Source organism: Larus michahellis, chromosome 6 (assembly GCF_964199755.1).
Source record: "Larus michahellis chromosome 6, bLarMic1.1, whole genome shotgun sequence".
Classification (NCBI taxonomy): Eukaryota; Metazoa; Chordata; class Aves; order Charadriiformes; family Laridae; genus Larus; species Larus michahellis.
In genome coordinates this window covers 30,617,775-30,634,238 of record NC_133901.1, presented here as the reverse complement: position 1 = coordinate 30,634,238, position 16,464 = coordinate 30,617,775, and the positions used below count along the sequence as shown (strand labels likewise).

Here is a 16,464-nt window from a genome sequence, read left to right as displayed (position 1 = left end):
ACCCCACTGACAGCTATCTCAACATGCAATGGTTCCTTTCACGTTTAAAAAATAAGGAATTATGTTGAAAGCATTGGACGGAACAATATTGTTACAAACTTTTATAACACAAAACACTTCCATCTACTACTTACCTTTATCAGTCTATGACTGGGCACCAACACCTCCGCTAATTCTGCTATTGCCAAGAGGATTTTCCATTGCTTTCCAGCATTAGATCATGATCTAGATATGCAAAGGAATCTTTCAAATACCCCCGCCTTAGAGTTTGCATTAAGTGTGAGAAGAAACAGAAGCATATCCCCAGAACTGATAACACGCAATAGAACAATTTGGTATCAGTTAATGAGACACTCTCAACACATGGTTACTAAATATTTGTCCGTATTTCTACAGTGTTTCATTTCATTGCTGACACGTCTCAATGACTTAAACCAATTTTCTTCAACCCTTCCGAGAGGTTCCCTGACATTTAATCCTTCAAGACAACCCAGCTATGCACTTAGGAAAACACTGTAAGGATACACCCATGAGCTAGAAGGCATGGCAGCTACCAAACGAAGGGTTACCCAACATTGCCCTACCTCCAAGAGCAGGAATTAACCGACCAAAGGCAATGAGAGCTACTCTTGATGCCAACCTCTGCTTAGTCCTACACTCCCATTTTTAAGTCAGGCTAGGCTAAGCATGGCAAGAAAGCTAAATAAAGCATGTTCCTGTCATCCTTACTAGAGACTCAAGGAATTAGAGTCCAACCATGTGGCAACCCAAGGTGTCACCTCACAGATCTACAAGTTCAAGATGGCCTTTGGCTCCTGGTAGAGCTGGCAAAGCAAATTTCAGAAACCATCAGATTTGGTCTTTTAGCAAAAGAATACTCTCCACGACCTGGCAAGAAGTCTCACCTGCAGCTTTATGAGCCACTATGGATGCTGCTGTGGAAAAAGGCATAGTAATAGTCTCAATACAAGAGTTCAGCTGATGGAAACTCCGCCTTGGTTTGCAAAGACATTCAGGATCCCCCAAAATCCCAAATCCTACATAGCCCCTGAACAACCCAACCCCGGTACTTCCGTGACTCTAACCCTGAGAGCTTGGACGAGCTGGGGGGGGCCACAGTTTCTGGCTGGTAACTCCAGGTAGGCACAGACTTTGTGTCAATACTGTTATGCCAGGCAACTATTCATTTCATTCTCCAAAGTCAAATAAACCCTACAAGCGAAAGCATGCTTTGCCAGCACAAACTGCACTAACATCAGGGAGGTTTTGCGAGGATCCCCATGTCTTTCCCTTTCATATGCTTAAACAGGCAATTTAAAAGCTATTTGATATTTTCTGCTGCTCAAATAAATTCCTCTCAAATTTTAAAAGCCAAAATACATTTGTTTGTTCGGTTGGTTTTAATTTCTAATGCACCAGTGACAGCCAGTATATGTCATATTATATAAGTAACTAACTCAAAAACTCCAACCACTTCAATGACTACTACAATATCCGGGATCAAATTACCACACACAGGCGAAAAAAAACAGGCAAAACCAACAAACACCATTGAAGTGATCTCAAATGTGAGTTATGTCAACAAAAAAGACTGGTCATAGACAGGCCAGAAGCAACTAGCTATTTATGTTTTGCAAAATATTTTGCGGATTTAAGAGATTAAATGTCCCACTCACGGTAACAGCCAAGTACTTTTTTTTGTTCTTTTTTCTTTTAAAAGGAAATACACAAAGACAGCTGTTGGTATAGCTGCTTAGGGAAAGAGTTCTGTACCAGGAAGAAAAAAGACACTCCTTGGAAGACATCTCAAGTAAAACTCTGTGCTAGAGCCCCAACAACACAAACAGGACCAAAATCCATCCACCACACTCCCCGTGAGCTCAGCTCCGCTCCAGCCTGTGCTAGGAACAGCCATGCTTCAACACCGCTCTCCACATGAATTAAATGAGTTCAGGGTTCTCCAACAGCCCTGGAACAGAACCATCTCCACACATTCTACAGTATCTTGAAGGAAACCGGTTAAATAAAGTAGATGGCTCGAGATTAAAGACAAAGCAATAGAGAGAAATGAGGATGTCACCGGAAAGAATTCATTAGAGATGTAGGAGTGGAAAGGCAAGAGTTTTGAGATACACTATCAGTTCAGTGAGGTTTCGTTGCAGCAAAGAGACTTTCAGGAGATAAACCTGGTAGGCAGTAATTTCAGATGCTCAATCTAGGGTCTAAGAGAAAGCCTGAAAGCACATTCTCCTTATCACAAATAAAAGAGATTCTCCTTCTCTGAAGAAACGTAAACTCAAAGAATCCTAAACTGGAGGTTCTGCAGCACACTCCTGTGCTCAGTCCAAGCCTGACCACAGAGCTAAAGAGAGATCCTACAATGTTGCTGTGAGTCGTCCTCAAAAATTGTTTGAAATTATCTTAATGATTGAAAAGTAGGGCAAACTTCCGGAAAAGGAAATATATGGCGGAAGTGGAAAAGAATGGTGATATGACAGCACTGTAGGGATTTAGCCAGATGGCAGATTGCATAATTAAGCTTAAAGTTAATTAAACAGTCATTCAAAGAAGAGAAACAATGCAGACCTACAATTACATGCATGGGCTCAGCCAAAATGTAAATTCTATGCAAATGTCCCAAACCAAGTGCATGATGTATTGAAATCCAGCTGCCGGGACTAGCTTCCATGCCCACCAGTCTCCATCAATTGACCCATTACGAAGGGCCACCAGGGCCCAGCCACGGTGTAAATTTGAGCTGTAACTTTCCACCATCAAGACAAATCAAAATAAAATGACAAGACAGCACTTAAAGTGAAGGTCTGTCCACACAGCTCTTACACGTGATTTCAGGAGTGATTCAAAGCAACTGGTTCCTCTAGCAGCAGCCCAACTGGCTACCAGCAGCCCCGCACAACGTGACGCTGCAACTCCACCTGTGCCAGCCAGCAGCTTGCCTACCAGCACAACTGTCTGTGTTCACGAACCAGGAGACGGTTCGGCTGTGAGCCATCTGTGCACCCGGGAACAAATCTGGAGTGCTCCCTCACCCTACCTCTTCGGAGAAGGTGACTCTCCGAACATTTTTGGCCAAAAGTCTGCCAAAATCTGCATGGGAGAGATGAACATCCAAGAAAAAAAAAAAAAGCAAAAAGGGAATCCTTGCCACATGGGGGAAAAGCTGGCCCCCAGCTGATGACTCCCGGATGGGGAAATACAGGCTGTCATGGTCCATGAGTGAGTCCACAGGGCCATGAGCTGCTTTTGAAGGTGACCATGCCACTGGCTGTAAAAGATTCAGACATTCAGCATTCTTACGACGTGCCATGGAGGAAGAAACATTCCTATTTAGGGATATAGGTAGCAAAAAAGTGAAGTGGCATGTCCATGGATGCCCAGGAAAGTCAGGAGCAGGGACAGCTGCTCACTTCAAGACCCATGGAAATAAGCTGGGAAGCACGCACATGGTGGGAAGCGCAAGCTGCCACCGCTCTTTTGCTTTAAGCTGCAGATACTTATTTAAAACTCTGTGCTGCACGCCCCTAGATTTCAATATGAAAATGTTCTTGCTGACTTTGGCTTTCTGAAAGGGCCTATGCTTTGAAAAACTGAAATGAAGAAAAATGCACAATGGATTCTTTCTGCTGCGGAAAACAATGCTGTGGAAACCGCTCCCGACCACCAAGATCATGTGCCCACGACACCAAAAACACTTCCAAGCATCCTGATGCTTGCAGGATTTTGACTTCAGTAACTCAGACGGTAATTGCAGTTTTATTCAATTCCTCAGCAGGGTTTGTGTTGTAGGAATACTACATGAGCACAAGAGCCAAAGATACCATTCCAGGCTCTGAACTAAGAGTTGGTGACGAAACTCATTTAGTAGCAATAGACTAAAAGTTTATCAAAATAGTTACTGTGCCCCAGCTGCGTGCAGCAGCACAGCAGCGTTGTCAGGGAGGGGATACAGCTCTTCTGGTTTTCAGGACTCTCTGTGAACCTGCTCCACCCTGCTCGTGACCTCCTAACTACCTACTCCGCCTGATGACTGCACTCCTCCAGGCTTCCACTCCTGCCTCGGGATGTGGGTCAGGGCTGCTTCCACTGCCACCTCAGCCTTGCATCCTCCCAAAGCATCTTCCACAATACCTTGTGCTCCTTGTTTTATCCACCAACCATGCCGTGGAAAAGGCTTCTTCAAGACTTCAAGAAAAACACTTTAAAAACATAGCACTGCGGAAGTTCTCTCTTTGATTTTTCTGGGCTTCAGTAGTCTGAGGGAAGCAAGTTGCTCGAAGAACAGAGGAAGTCAAGAGGCTTTGAAAGGCAAAATACCTGATGGGAGGTGCTAGAAGACATTAACAGCTTTAGAAATGAAAGAACTGCTTTCAGATTCATACATAGCCCGAGGTTACCAAATGTGCTGCAGAATAAGACAGGTCGCTGAAGAACTGTTCCCCATGCTGCCCATTCAGTGTAGTAGGTACATAATTCACAGCCCTTAGTACTATGGGGGAAAAATGCCTAAAACCATACAAACTGAACAAAAATGCATTATCGCCGCAGGCTCGTATCTGTAGAGGGCCTGAAATACTCTCCAAGGCATGACCTGCCCCATACATCTGTGGGCTGCAGCTGCTAGTGCTGACATTTTCCTTTAGCACGCTGGAAATTCTTATTTTTGTCACAGAAGACATTATTTTATGCAAGAGATCCCAACATTTTGTTTCCCATCCTGCCCCAGCCAAGTTTCAACTCTCCGTAGCTCGGATTTCCCCACAAGAGGGAGTTAGGGATATGCATCCCACAGCATTTCACGGAGCTAGTTAGTAGGGTGCTTGATGTGGGAGGGCAAGAGATGGACACCAGCGCACAGGACAGGAGAGATGGAAGCACAGGCTGGAGAGAAAGGCAGTGGTGAAAGCCCTGTAGCAGCCATGGCCCGGAGAGGAATCACAATTAGCCACCAGAGCCAGCTGCAAAGCATCTGTCCTACCTACCTGGGTACCCACGGCGAAGGAGGCACTTCAGGGATTATCTGAACAACAAACCAGAACGGATTGGGATGTGCGGGCTTGCTGACGTCATGGGTAGCAGAGGAAAGAGGGCTTTTGCAAATCAATTCCTGTTTGAACTACAGCATATTTTGGGGGTAAAATTTGTTACCAGGGCTTTTAAATGTGCCAGTGACAGCCCACATACCACAAGCCTTGGTAAAACTGTTCCAACGGTCACTTACCCTCACTGCTAAATTGTGCTGTATTTCAAGCCTGGATTTGTTTAGCCTCAAATGCGTTATATCATAATCTGCTCAGCTGAGTAGCCTATTATTGAACATCTGTTCCCCATGTAGGCAATTTACTGAAAGCTCCCTTCCCCCAAGCATCTCTTTGATAAGTAAAGCAGGGTTCCTCAAATCATTCACTCATGATCCCAGCGTTTTAATCTTCCTTGTGGCCGTCCGCTGAGTATTCATCAATTCATCACCATCCACCCCAAACAGAGGGCATCACCACAGGATACAATACTCCAGAAGCTGCTGCTGCTGCCGTGCCAAAGGCACACGCGGTCCATATTCCATCTTCCAATTCCCATGCTCATACATTACCCTTTTGGCCACATTTCACAGGAGGGGGATGTTCAGCTGATTAATCCATCAAAAGCTCAAAACTTTTTTCCAAGCTGTTGCTTCCCACACTGGGTTCCTCCCACTGCTACCAGGGCTCTATGCTGGCCCGATAAATGGATTTTGTTTTGCCTGCTCCCAGTCCACCAAATGATTCAGACGGCTGCCAGTAACTGCCCCCATTATTCAATACTCCCTGCGGTCTCCAAGTCATCCAAAAAAAACTTTCAATCCTACTTGTATGTTTTCTTCCTGATGATTGACAAAAGTATTAAAGACCACAGGGTCAGAACATGAGACTGCAGGAACCAGACACACCTGTTGGTAACAATTCTCAATTGATTGCTGCATTTAATTCATCTAAACAGCTTTTAAACCATTACATACATGCTGTGATTTTATTATGCTAATACACTTGCATCCATACTCACACTTTTATCATCAAACTCCTGATCTCATAAGAAACTGACACTGAGGGAGCTCAACAGGACCTTTGTTGCATAATTTGATGACAAGTCACAATAACGAAAAGATTTAAAACTAATTAAAAAATTAATTCGGTTCTTTCTGGGACCAGCCTCACGCTGACAAGCATAGTTACCTGAGCTAGATAATGGGAGCCTAACTTCAGAGATTGGAGCTAAAGAGAAGAAAAAACATAGTTTTGGGGGTTTGGTTTTGTTTGTTTGTTTGTTTGTTTTTTTAAATAGGTTAACAGCAACAAGCGTTGCCACTGATGAACATTTTCATATGAGCACTAGCAGGTGAAGGAAGCTACTTCACAGAGATTAAAGCTTTGCTGCCAAATGCAAGGGTTCCCGCTGCAGAACTTAGTCCCAGTGCACCACGGTGTGCTGAGGGCTCTGGTAAAGGGCACGGAAGACAGTTATTAGATCACATACAAAAACCACAGTCCCTGCAAGGGCAGGATCTCATCTCCCCAAGAGAGGATACATCAGATGTTAACTCACATACTATAGCTGATGTTAGCCAAAAACATTAGTTGCACAAGATTCCGGAATGCAACATTTTTTTCTATCAAAAGCAAGAGAGAAATTTATGTTTGCAATGACGTTGCTAAACCATTAGAGAAAGGAGCATTCTATTTTTCATGTGCTTCTCAGATGGGGCCATACAGTAAATCCAGTTTTGCCTCCTCTCCCATATCTTATTACTATGATTAACGTCATCTAAGGAACATTACATTGGACCTGGCAAGATTAGCTACATTTTAAAGATTTCCACAGCAACCAACATTCTCCATTTATTGAGCTGATTCTGTGGCCTTTACTAGATCGCTGGCTCACATTTACTGGTGCCAGATAGGGAGATAACAGCATTCTTAAGTAAGTACTGAATTTCACCACACAAGAACGGGAAGGCTCACCACTGAAAAGTAGCATTATCTTAAAATTGTCTTACAAGAAGGGAAAAGCAGAAGCTGTGGTTCTTCCTCCAGAGTTCCCCCAGAGAAACAAAGGCAAATACAAAATTTACTGCAGCGTACAATAGAAAGACAAAACCTCTAAGATTTTGCCATCTTGTTAAGACTGGTATTTCTTCACCAGCTGTACCCATTAAACACGCAGGAGAGCCATTCCAGGACATTTCCTTTACCTATCCCAAACCTTTTAAATGTCAGGGTTGCAGCCACAAACACAACATCACCATCCAACAGCAACAATTGTTTTTAGAGCTATGATGCTAAACACCAGCCTGCTTGCCAGCGACACTCCTCCGCGGAAGCTGCCCAAGTTGGTTAAGTATCACAGGCTGGGCATAAAAATGCCAAGTGTCAGACCGACCATAAATCAGAAAGGACCGTGGAAATCTTACACTGTTTCAGATGGGGCATGTTGTTATCCGGGAATTGTCTGTTTCTACTCAGGGGGCATGCTGACCCTGACAGATGGGCAAGATATCTCCATCACACCGTAAACCCGTGAAGCTTTTAGTGAGGAGCCTCAGGAGGCTACCTAGTGAAGCCGGTGGTCCTGTTCTTCCCAAGGAGGACATCTGCAGATACAGACTGAGACTGGATATCCAGCCCTGCAAAATCTGAACCTATTCCATAGCAACCAGCCTTCATGAGCAACCTGTTCCACCCAAGCTTTCCGCATCAATAAAGCCAGCTCACCCCCAGGTACTCTGTCTCCCAAGGATCCTCTGAAATCAAGTGAGGACAGCAGATGGTGTTCCCAAAGACGATGCTGCACCCCACGTTTGGAGGACAGTTCTCTTCTGCAGATGTTTGGTTTTTAGGCTTTTCAGCAGACTCACGAATGTGCCATCAAACAACAACATTCCCTCAAAAACGGGCTGAGAAGCGCACATACTCAAAAAGCACGCAAAACCATGCTGTCCTGAATAGAACATGCAGCTTGGTCAAAACTACTTACTGATAAAGCAAGACATCACAGATATTTAAGATGAAGTTCCGCTTAGCAGCCATGCAAATCTCAACTACTAGCATGTGACAGACAGATGCCACAGAAAGAGTCAGTACTTCTGTCCTCAAGGAAAAGGGGGTTTTAAGCCCTTTTATGACAGAAACATCAGTCAGTCTGAAAAGAGGTTTTGATGACTAACTCTGGATTGAAGTGGGAAAACCCTTAGAGCCTTTGATCAAAACTAGAAAACAACCCAGAGGACTTCATAAAAGACTTTCTGTTAAGGAAGTTTAACGAAATTTTAGCACCCAAAGAACCTAGAGGATTGGAGATTTAGGGAAAAATACCAGCAGAGAAATTGTATTAGACAAAAAACTATAAGCATAACAATTTAAAATGGCATTTTTGGATTATTTTCTGTCTTATTGGGGCTTGTTTGAGAAGAAACTCCAGAACAGGAGGCTTTATGGCAATTCTCCTCACAGAGGTTAGAGCTGCACAGAAAGGAGCAACAATCTGTGGAATGCATCTATATACAGCTTCATCTTCCCAAATCCAAGAGTGCTGATACCTCGGAGTGACTCCAACATGCAGTTTCATGACTATGTCACATATTTCAGACAAGGGACAACGGAGTTTTGTTCACACTCAGCTTTCTCAACTGCAAAGTTTCCAATACTCAGCAAAAGCAGTTACTACATGGAACACCAGAAGAGACTGCTGTGGTCAGTCTCCTACCTATCTGCTATGACATTACTTCTGTCTCACAAGCCTTGTCTTAGGGCCTTACAGTACAGAATGGCAAAGGCAATCCTCAGTGCATCTCACAGACGCCACCACAGCAGCCAGCTCCAGGGCTCAGGGATGCTTGCTCAGGGCTCCACAAACCACGCTGCTTTCCCCCAAGGCCGCAGGAACTGCTGCTGTCTGGAAGGATGTTAGGAAGGACCAGCCCCTCGCTGCCCACAGCCTGCCTCAGGGCACTCAAAGGGTGTTCTCAGCTCTCTGTGTTTGCCGTCAGTTTTGATACTCTCAGTTTTAGGGTCATTCCAAACCTGACCATGGCTAAGCCTGAGCTGAAGAGCTGTTAAGAAGAGGACAATGAAACAAAGCGATATAAAGAGAGATGCTTGGCTTTGAGATTAGCTCAAAGAGCCTTTTGGAAAGCATACAACTGCCTGAACAGAGTTAATTTGTGAGGAAATGTCACTACTGAAAAGATGATATGCCTCACCACTATGACAGAAGCAATTCTTGCCATCGCAGTTTCACAAGCCTTGATTTAAACTGATCAAACCAGACACCTGCCTTTGCAAAGTAATACGACTTATATCAGCATCAAGAGAGAAAGACAAGCTTTGAAGTGAGAAAATATTAATCTGGGACTGTGATGTGCGAGTTCTTATACCTAAGCGCTTGCATACTGTAAAACCTTCATTTCACTTAAACAAGAGTGCTAAAATATACTCAAACCGAACTGCAGAAGAGACATTTCTCAGAATCAAGTCACATATATTTTTTTTCCTATTTCTTTCTTCCCCAAGAAACTGTTTTCACGTCGCTGCACGTGTTCTGGAGAGTAACCAGCCTCAGCTACCCAGGAGGGTGGCTGAGGAGGCACGCAGGGGGCAGAAGAGGAAGGGTGTCACTGTTAAGCAAATAATTTTCCAGTAATCTTCCCCACAGTGTGAGTTTTCCACCTGGGAGGTCAAACATGAGGGTCAACATTTTCTGCTCTAGGTCTTTACACTAAACAAACAACTACTTTTCAAAGGGTTTGTGCAACCCCACTCCCAACTAGAGCAGGAGAGAACTGCGGGTGCTTGCTTTTGAAAGACAAGAGTATTTTTATTTTAGACTAAAATCCATGCAGGCACCTATCATTTTCATGGCTTAGGAACTGTAAGCCTTCTAGACTCTCCATCTCTGTTAGCTGCTCTTCCCTACTCTCCAAAATCTGAAGGGTAAAAGGTAGAAAAGTCTATTATAACAGGCTAGCATAACAAATAGCGTTACAATGAAGCACAGAAAAAAAAAACCTCCCAAAAATCAGGCTCATCAACAAATTTTAGCATAATCTGCTTGTGTTAAATCTCTAACTATGACCTGTCTTGCAAGAATTCATGAAGTTTACCAACCTTAGCACATAAACTACTGTCACAGCCTCAAAAATACCACAAACCCTGTAAAAAAAATATTACTTGCTACTCTTGAATTATAGGGCATAGTTTTGTAAGATTTAGTTAAACATTTACTTGATTTCCAACCCAAGAGTTGTGACGGGTCTCAGGCCCATCTTACCCATCTGAGAAATTGATCTTTTCTTCTTGTTACAGAGAATTTAATGCAGTGACATTTATGAGTTCCTCCAGTAGTAGCTCGTAAGATCAGGATATCCAAGTATTTCACCATGAACACCATTCAGAGGAAGCTTTAACCCATTACACTGAGAGATCAGATTTAAACTGCCTGGCTTTGGTTGCTTGTTGATGCTGTGTTGTGGGTGTTGGGGTTTTTTTTTTTTTAATAAAGTGTCCTGATTTCAGCTGGGACAGTTACATTTTTATTTTTTTTTCTAGTGGCTGCTGTGTTTCAGATTTGGTATGAAAGTGAGGTCTATAATGCATACTGTTTGAGTTGTTGCCAAGTGATGTTTATATTTTTCAAGGACTTTTTTCAGCTTCCCACAGAAGCTGAGAAGGAGCATAGATAGAACGATGGAATATTCCATACCATAGATGTCACGCTCAGTACAGAAATGGGTTTAGCCAGGGGGAGGGGGCTACTCGTGATCACTGCTCAGGACAGTGCCAATTCACCAATTTACTGTGTTGTAAGAGTGACTTGTGTCTTTTACCATTATTATTACTATTATTCCTATTCTGTTATTGTTCTATTAAACTGCCCTCATCTCAACCCACAAGGATTTTTCCCTTTCCTTTCCCCCCGCTCTTCTCCCTGTCCTGGGGGAAGCAGGAGAACTGCATGAGTGGCTGCGTAGTCCTAGCTGCCAGATGGAGTTAAACCACAACATAAAGAATGTTATTTATTTCCGTAAGTGAGCTTTTTGCCTTGAACATCACATTTAAGAGACACATTCACTTTACTACTGCAAGATGTGTTCTGTTACTAACAGCAAAATTTACTGAAGTCAACACTCTGTATCACGAATTAGATATTATACAGGCATCTTAGCCCTTGAGTATTAGATGGACTTGGACCCTCTGCAAAGGCAAACCATCACTCCAGGTCCAAAGCAGCAATGCAGAGAAAAGCATGACTCTGCCCCGAGTCAGCTCAGATCCAGCAGTTTTATTAATTTGGACTCTACACCACAGAAATTAGGCTCTCCCACTTTTGAGCCGATCCTGGAAGCAGCACAGCCACATTCGCAGAGCCTAGGCCAGGGGATTAGGTCCTGCCAGCACCGAGCTGACTCCACATGAAGCCATTTACACATGCTGGATGGCTTACTTGTAAAACAGGACAAAGCCACCCACAGGTAACTCAGAGCTGACTAACTTGGACAGAGTAGAACTTGCCTATGTTAACTCACTCATGACTAAAACATCACACTCAATTCCACAGCAGTCCATTGTGGCAAATGGACCAAACAGTTCATTAGCATGAACTCACCTTGGACTTGTCCTGGAGACAAGTGACTGTATTTCCTGGCATTTATTGCCAGCACATCCTCACTAAACTGCTCAGTCAACGAGTGTCCAGCTGCTGTATCTGGGCTGGCAGGACACCTGCCTCGTTTCTTATGTTTCTTCCTCCACATCTCCTCCTCATCCTTTTCATCAGAACCAGAAGACTTCTGCAGAGCTGCTCGGTGTCTCAGGCTGTTCGATACTCTCCCACACAGGGCATCACTCATATTTAATAAGTCAGCTGCAGCTCCACGCTGATGTACATAGTAGTCTTCCTCCACCTCCAAGTCTCCTTCTGGGCTAAAGATGGCATGTTTTTTATGAGGACATCTGTTCAGAGCGGTTTGGGGTTTATCGTTTTCAAATCCTCCAGGCATGGGCTGTTCCAGGTGAGATGTTCTGACTGGTGAATAGCTGTGCACGTTCAACCCATTCCTGGCTGGATTATCCTTCCCCAAGCCTCTCCTCAAGGGCGGATCCAGATCTGAGCCGGGGTCATTGGAGGTGCTCTCTTCTAGCTGCATCTTCTGCGCAATATGATTCAAGTAGGACCGGAATCGGCCACTGTGGTGCTTTTGCACAAGCCTCGCATAAGCGTTCTTCTGGGGAGCAGCGGGCTTGCTCAAACCCTCTTTGGCACCTTGGGCAGAAGTAGTACTTCTCGCATGCCCCGGCTGATCCATAGTGCAGTAAAAGGCCCAGACTTCAGAGAGTTACAAATAGACACAGGGGGGAAAAAAGGGTTATTTTCTTGAAACAAAGCGTCAAATAATTGGTTATGTTAAAAGACACAAAAACTGACTAAATGAGAACGTATTGACCTTTACAGAAATTCTGGGTTGATAAGTCACTGCACTGGGGGGGAGGGGTTTCATGATGTACTCAACATCTGCCCTGCACCACATACCCCCTAGGATATGTGACCTAGGAGTGACCACAGCCCGTAAGCCACACTTGCCCATACGCCACATGAAACGGGGATTTTTGTCCTGCTGGCACCCCAAATGTAAGGGATTCCTTTAATCCGCTCTTCCTGCCTTTGAAAAAGCCAGGTAAATCAAGGCAGTAACTGACAGACTGTATCAGATGCATCAATTTAGCCATTATCAGGAGCGAAATCTTGTCATGTTCAACCTTGAATCTTCAAAAATAACTGCATCCTTACTGAAGCACTTCAACATTGCGGTAAGAAGCATACACTGCCTGTTACCTCCCCCACCAGTGACTGACACTTCTAGATGATACAGGACATTTCCTTCAAATACAAAGACTAACCATTTCAGCTTGTCTTTCTAGCCATAAGCTCACTCCCAGTGTGGCTGACATACAATAATTTCCCCAGCACAACCAACTATCTTGCAAGAGATGCCACTCCATCCAGCACCAGTCCTGTAGATGGTATTATGCCTCCACCTTTGCATCACAACTCTGGAACTTAAGTAGGTCAAGCATCTTTCAATCCTGTTTCAGCTGCTCTAGCTTTTAAGTTTTTGGAGCAAAACAATCTAGTAAATTGTTCTCAGCTACTCTTAAGGTAAATTACAGGTATGGACAGAACATAGCAATGGTTTTTGCTGTATCCAACATCAAAGAGGAAAATAAAAATATATTCATAATGGAGCCCAGTGCAACTGCTGTCTTCTAAGGGTTTTCATAAAAATGCCTCTTTTTGCCTTCAAGACGTGATTGAAATTGAACAGCTGAACATCACCCCAGCTGGTACATTGAGAACTTCAGGGCTCACTCACAGCTCTTCTATGCCAGAACCAGACTCTAAGCTAAAATAAAGGACACTGTCCATTAAACCTCTCTCTCTTTACTTTTCTAAGAGTATTAGCAGGACTGAATACAGAGCTCAGCAGAAAAGAAATTTATATTCCCTTCCCGACTCCGACCATGCTTGGAATTTTTCTTCGCCCTTACCCAGCCCTCTTCTGCCTTTTGTTGCTGTTGCACAGAGGATAAGCACCCAGGCAGTCTCCCCCATGCACACACTGCCTGGGAACAGGGCACCACCCGACAGGGACCAAGGACTGCAGCGCCGACTCCTCCTCAGAGTGCCTGTTCTGGCCCTTTCAGAGAAGCAATGCGTGTTGCAGTGAGATTTACTTAAGTAATTGAGCACGGATGTGAATAGGCTTCACAATACAAAGCAAAAATTAAAAGTCCCTGAATAAATAGGAAAAATTCTTTGTGCGGTTTGTGATTCTTATTCCTAAGATTTTCCATTGGCGCTGGCCAATAGCTAAACTTTTCTAATAGACTGACCTGCTACAGCGCTATTACAAAACCCTCACGTGGGTAGGTCTACAGCAAACTTTCTTTTAACGTCACCTTCTCCTGGTTGCCAATTCAACAGAAGTAGATAACATTTATAAAAGCCAGCGAGACTAATCTCCAAACACTGGTTCTGGAATACAGGAGTTAGTTTGCCATCTTTATTTACAAGCAAAGAATAAACACTCGCACCTCGCCTCCGCTGTAATTTCTGCAACTTTAATCACGTTAGCAGTTAGCAACTGGAGCACCAACAAAAATGGGCTTACGAGCCCCCACGCATTACAATTTCATTATTAGTTTTCCATGGGCAACCAGGAACTGACAGCTCCCTGACAGCCAGGGAGCAGAAGGAACACAGAGGTGGGTACGGGGTACACCCCACTGGCCCACTCCTGAATGGGACAGGCATGCAGATGGGTGAAAGGCCGGGAAGGAAGGAAGCGCGCGCTGGGGGAAGGTGCTGGCTTAGCCGGGCCCAGGATGAAAACTGTCCCTGTTCACCCGGCTGTTTTAGAAGAGCTACACGGGCCTTCACCACCCGCCTGGCACCACGCTGGACATGGCACTCTGGGGGTCCCCAGGCGCCCGGGCCAGCACACAGCGGGGAAGGCACCCGCTCCAGCGCCCAGGGCGCGGCCAGGACCAGAGCCGCAGGGCCTCCCCCGCACCCAGGGCACCGGGGCGGCCCCTCGCCCGCTGCCTCCCCTGCCCGGATCGCCCCCGACCCCCTCGGGAACGCACCCCGGGCTACCACCGCCTTTCCGCGGGGCCTGAAGCAGGAGCTGACGGGCCGGACGAGCCCCTCGCGCCGGGACGAGCCAGCAAACCGCCGGGCCCGGCCCCCCGTGCGGTGCTGCCACGGGGCTGACAGGGCCTGAGTGCCACCGGGACCAGCCGGGGAGCCGCTCCCTCCCCCCCGGAGTCGTCGTCCCCACCCCCGGTGACGGGCCCGCGGAGGAGGCACTACACCCAACCCCCGCCACTCACCGGCCCAGCCGCTCCCCCCGCCGCGCCGCCCCGCTCCGCGCCGTTTAAATGTCCCAGCGCCCCCACCGTCCGCTTCCGGGTCAGGGGAGACCTACGGGCCGCGGCAGGGCCCAGAAGGCCTCAGGCGCGAAGCGCTGGCTTCTCACTTCTCCCCGATGGGCCGGGGCAGCCCCGGGGCCGGGGCAGGACCCCCAGGCGGTCTCGAGTGACATGGGGCGGACCGCCATCCCCTGGGCCCCTTTGTGCAGCGCTGGGCCTGGGGAGGGACCTCGGGAAGGGCCCTGTGAGGGAGGGCGGGCGGGCAGGGTGGCCCGGGAGTGGACGGGGTGGCCCAGCCCCGCTCTCTGGAGGGGTCCCCGCAGGCACGGCCCGTCGGTCTCCGCAGCCTGCCAGGAGAAGGGCAGCCTCCAGATGGCTGAGGCTGGGCCTGGGCCCCCGCCTCCGTCAGTCATGGCGGTGGGAGGCCACCCAGGCTGGGGCTGCTGCTGCGGGAGGCTGAGCCGGGGCATCTAAGGGGGCCCCCGTGGTGCGGCGGGGAGGTGGGAAACAGGAGGTGCTGTCACCACAGCGGGGACACAACCCAGGCTGAACCCCGCCTGCAGGGTTTGCAGACAACCCCGCCTCCTTCCAGCCAGGGCCAGCTGAGGTTTCTGTGACAGTTTGGTCCAGTTGCCTGCCTGCACTCCTGCTTCAGCAAGAGTTTCCGGCGAGATAGGTGGGGGGGAAAAAAAAAAAAAGCATAGTTTAGCTGATTTAATATTGTAAAGAGGTGAGACTGCTATTGTCCCAGTGGAAACTCCCAGAGCTTTGCAGGTACCGTACCTATAACTCCCAAAGCCACGCAGGGAAGCCTCCTTCAAGACCTGGCATGGCCTCAGCTCACTGCAGAGGTGAGCAGGCTCCTGGCTCCTGTTCCCGAGCAATGCAGGTTCGGCACCCGGAAACCTGCCGATCCTCCAGCCCACCCACGCCACAGCCCCCCAAATAATGACCAACTCATGGTGCTGAGCAACGGTGGCCTGATCTCCACCAGGATAAGTCAGAGCCTTCGTGTCAGAGGGTGACATTAAAGCATGAGACCAGAGTCAGGAGCTGGGACTTTGACTCCCTGCTCTCTCTGTGGCTGCAGACCTCCCCCGGGGCTTTATTGCAGGGTCAGATCCAGGGTCTGGCTGGCTGGGAGTAGGTGGTTTGGTCACCCTGGTGTTATCTGCAAACTCAGGCTGGGTTTGCCAAAGAACTTCAGCCAGAAGAAAAACCGGAGAGCAATAAACTGGCCTCATGGCACCCCCAGTCACCACCATTTGGTCTGTCTGTCAGGAGCAGCCCCGCAGGGAGTGGAGAAAGGGTCTGAAGGGATTTGAGGTGGTGTCTCCAAGTGGGGCTCTGGTGAGGGAAGGCTCTGGTGAGTCTTCAGTTCATCAGAAACATGGGGCTGTGCTGCCCCTTCACTTAGGGTGGGGAAGACCTCTGCCCCATGGTGCTTCTTCCTTATTCTGCCTCCTGCAGGTCAGTGTCCACAGCACCT

The 16,464-nt window shown here is 46.9% G+C and overlaps 1 protein-coding gene across 3 annotated transcripts in view; it reads right to left on the bottom strand.

The window, feature by feature from the left end:
• DIS3L2 (DIS3 like 3'-5' exoribonuclease 2) overlaps positions 1-15,056 on the bottom strand; it is a 193,903-nt gene extending 178,847 nt beyond the window's left edge. Inside the window, exons 1-2 of one of the 3 annotated variants that reach the window (XM_074590908.1) lie at positions 14,937-15,056; positions 11,653-12,372 (exon numbers count right to left, since the gene is read on the bottom strand). In XM_074590908.1, coding sequence (XP_074447009.1) covers positions 11,653-12,352 — 700 coding nt within the window. In that variant the 5' untranslated portion in view covers positions 12,353-12,372; positions 14,937-15,056. The remainder of the gene's footprint in view (positions 1-11,652; positions 12,373-14,936) is intronic. The other 2 variants (XM_074590909.1, XM_074590910.1) reach the window with 2 other exon arrangements.
• Between the last annotated feature and the right edge of the window lie 1,408 nt (positions 15,057-16,464).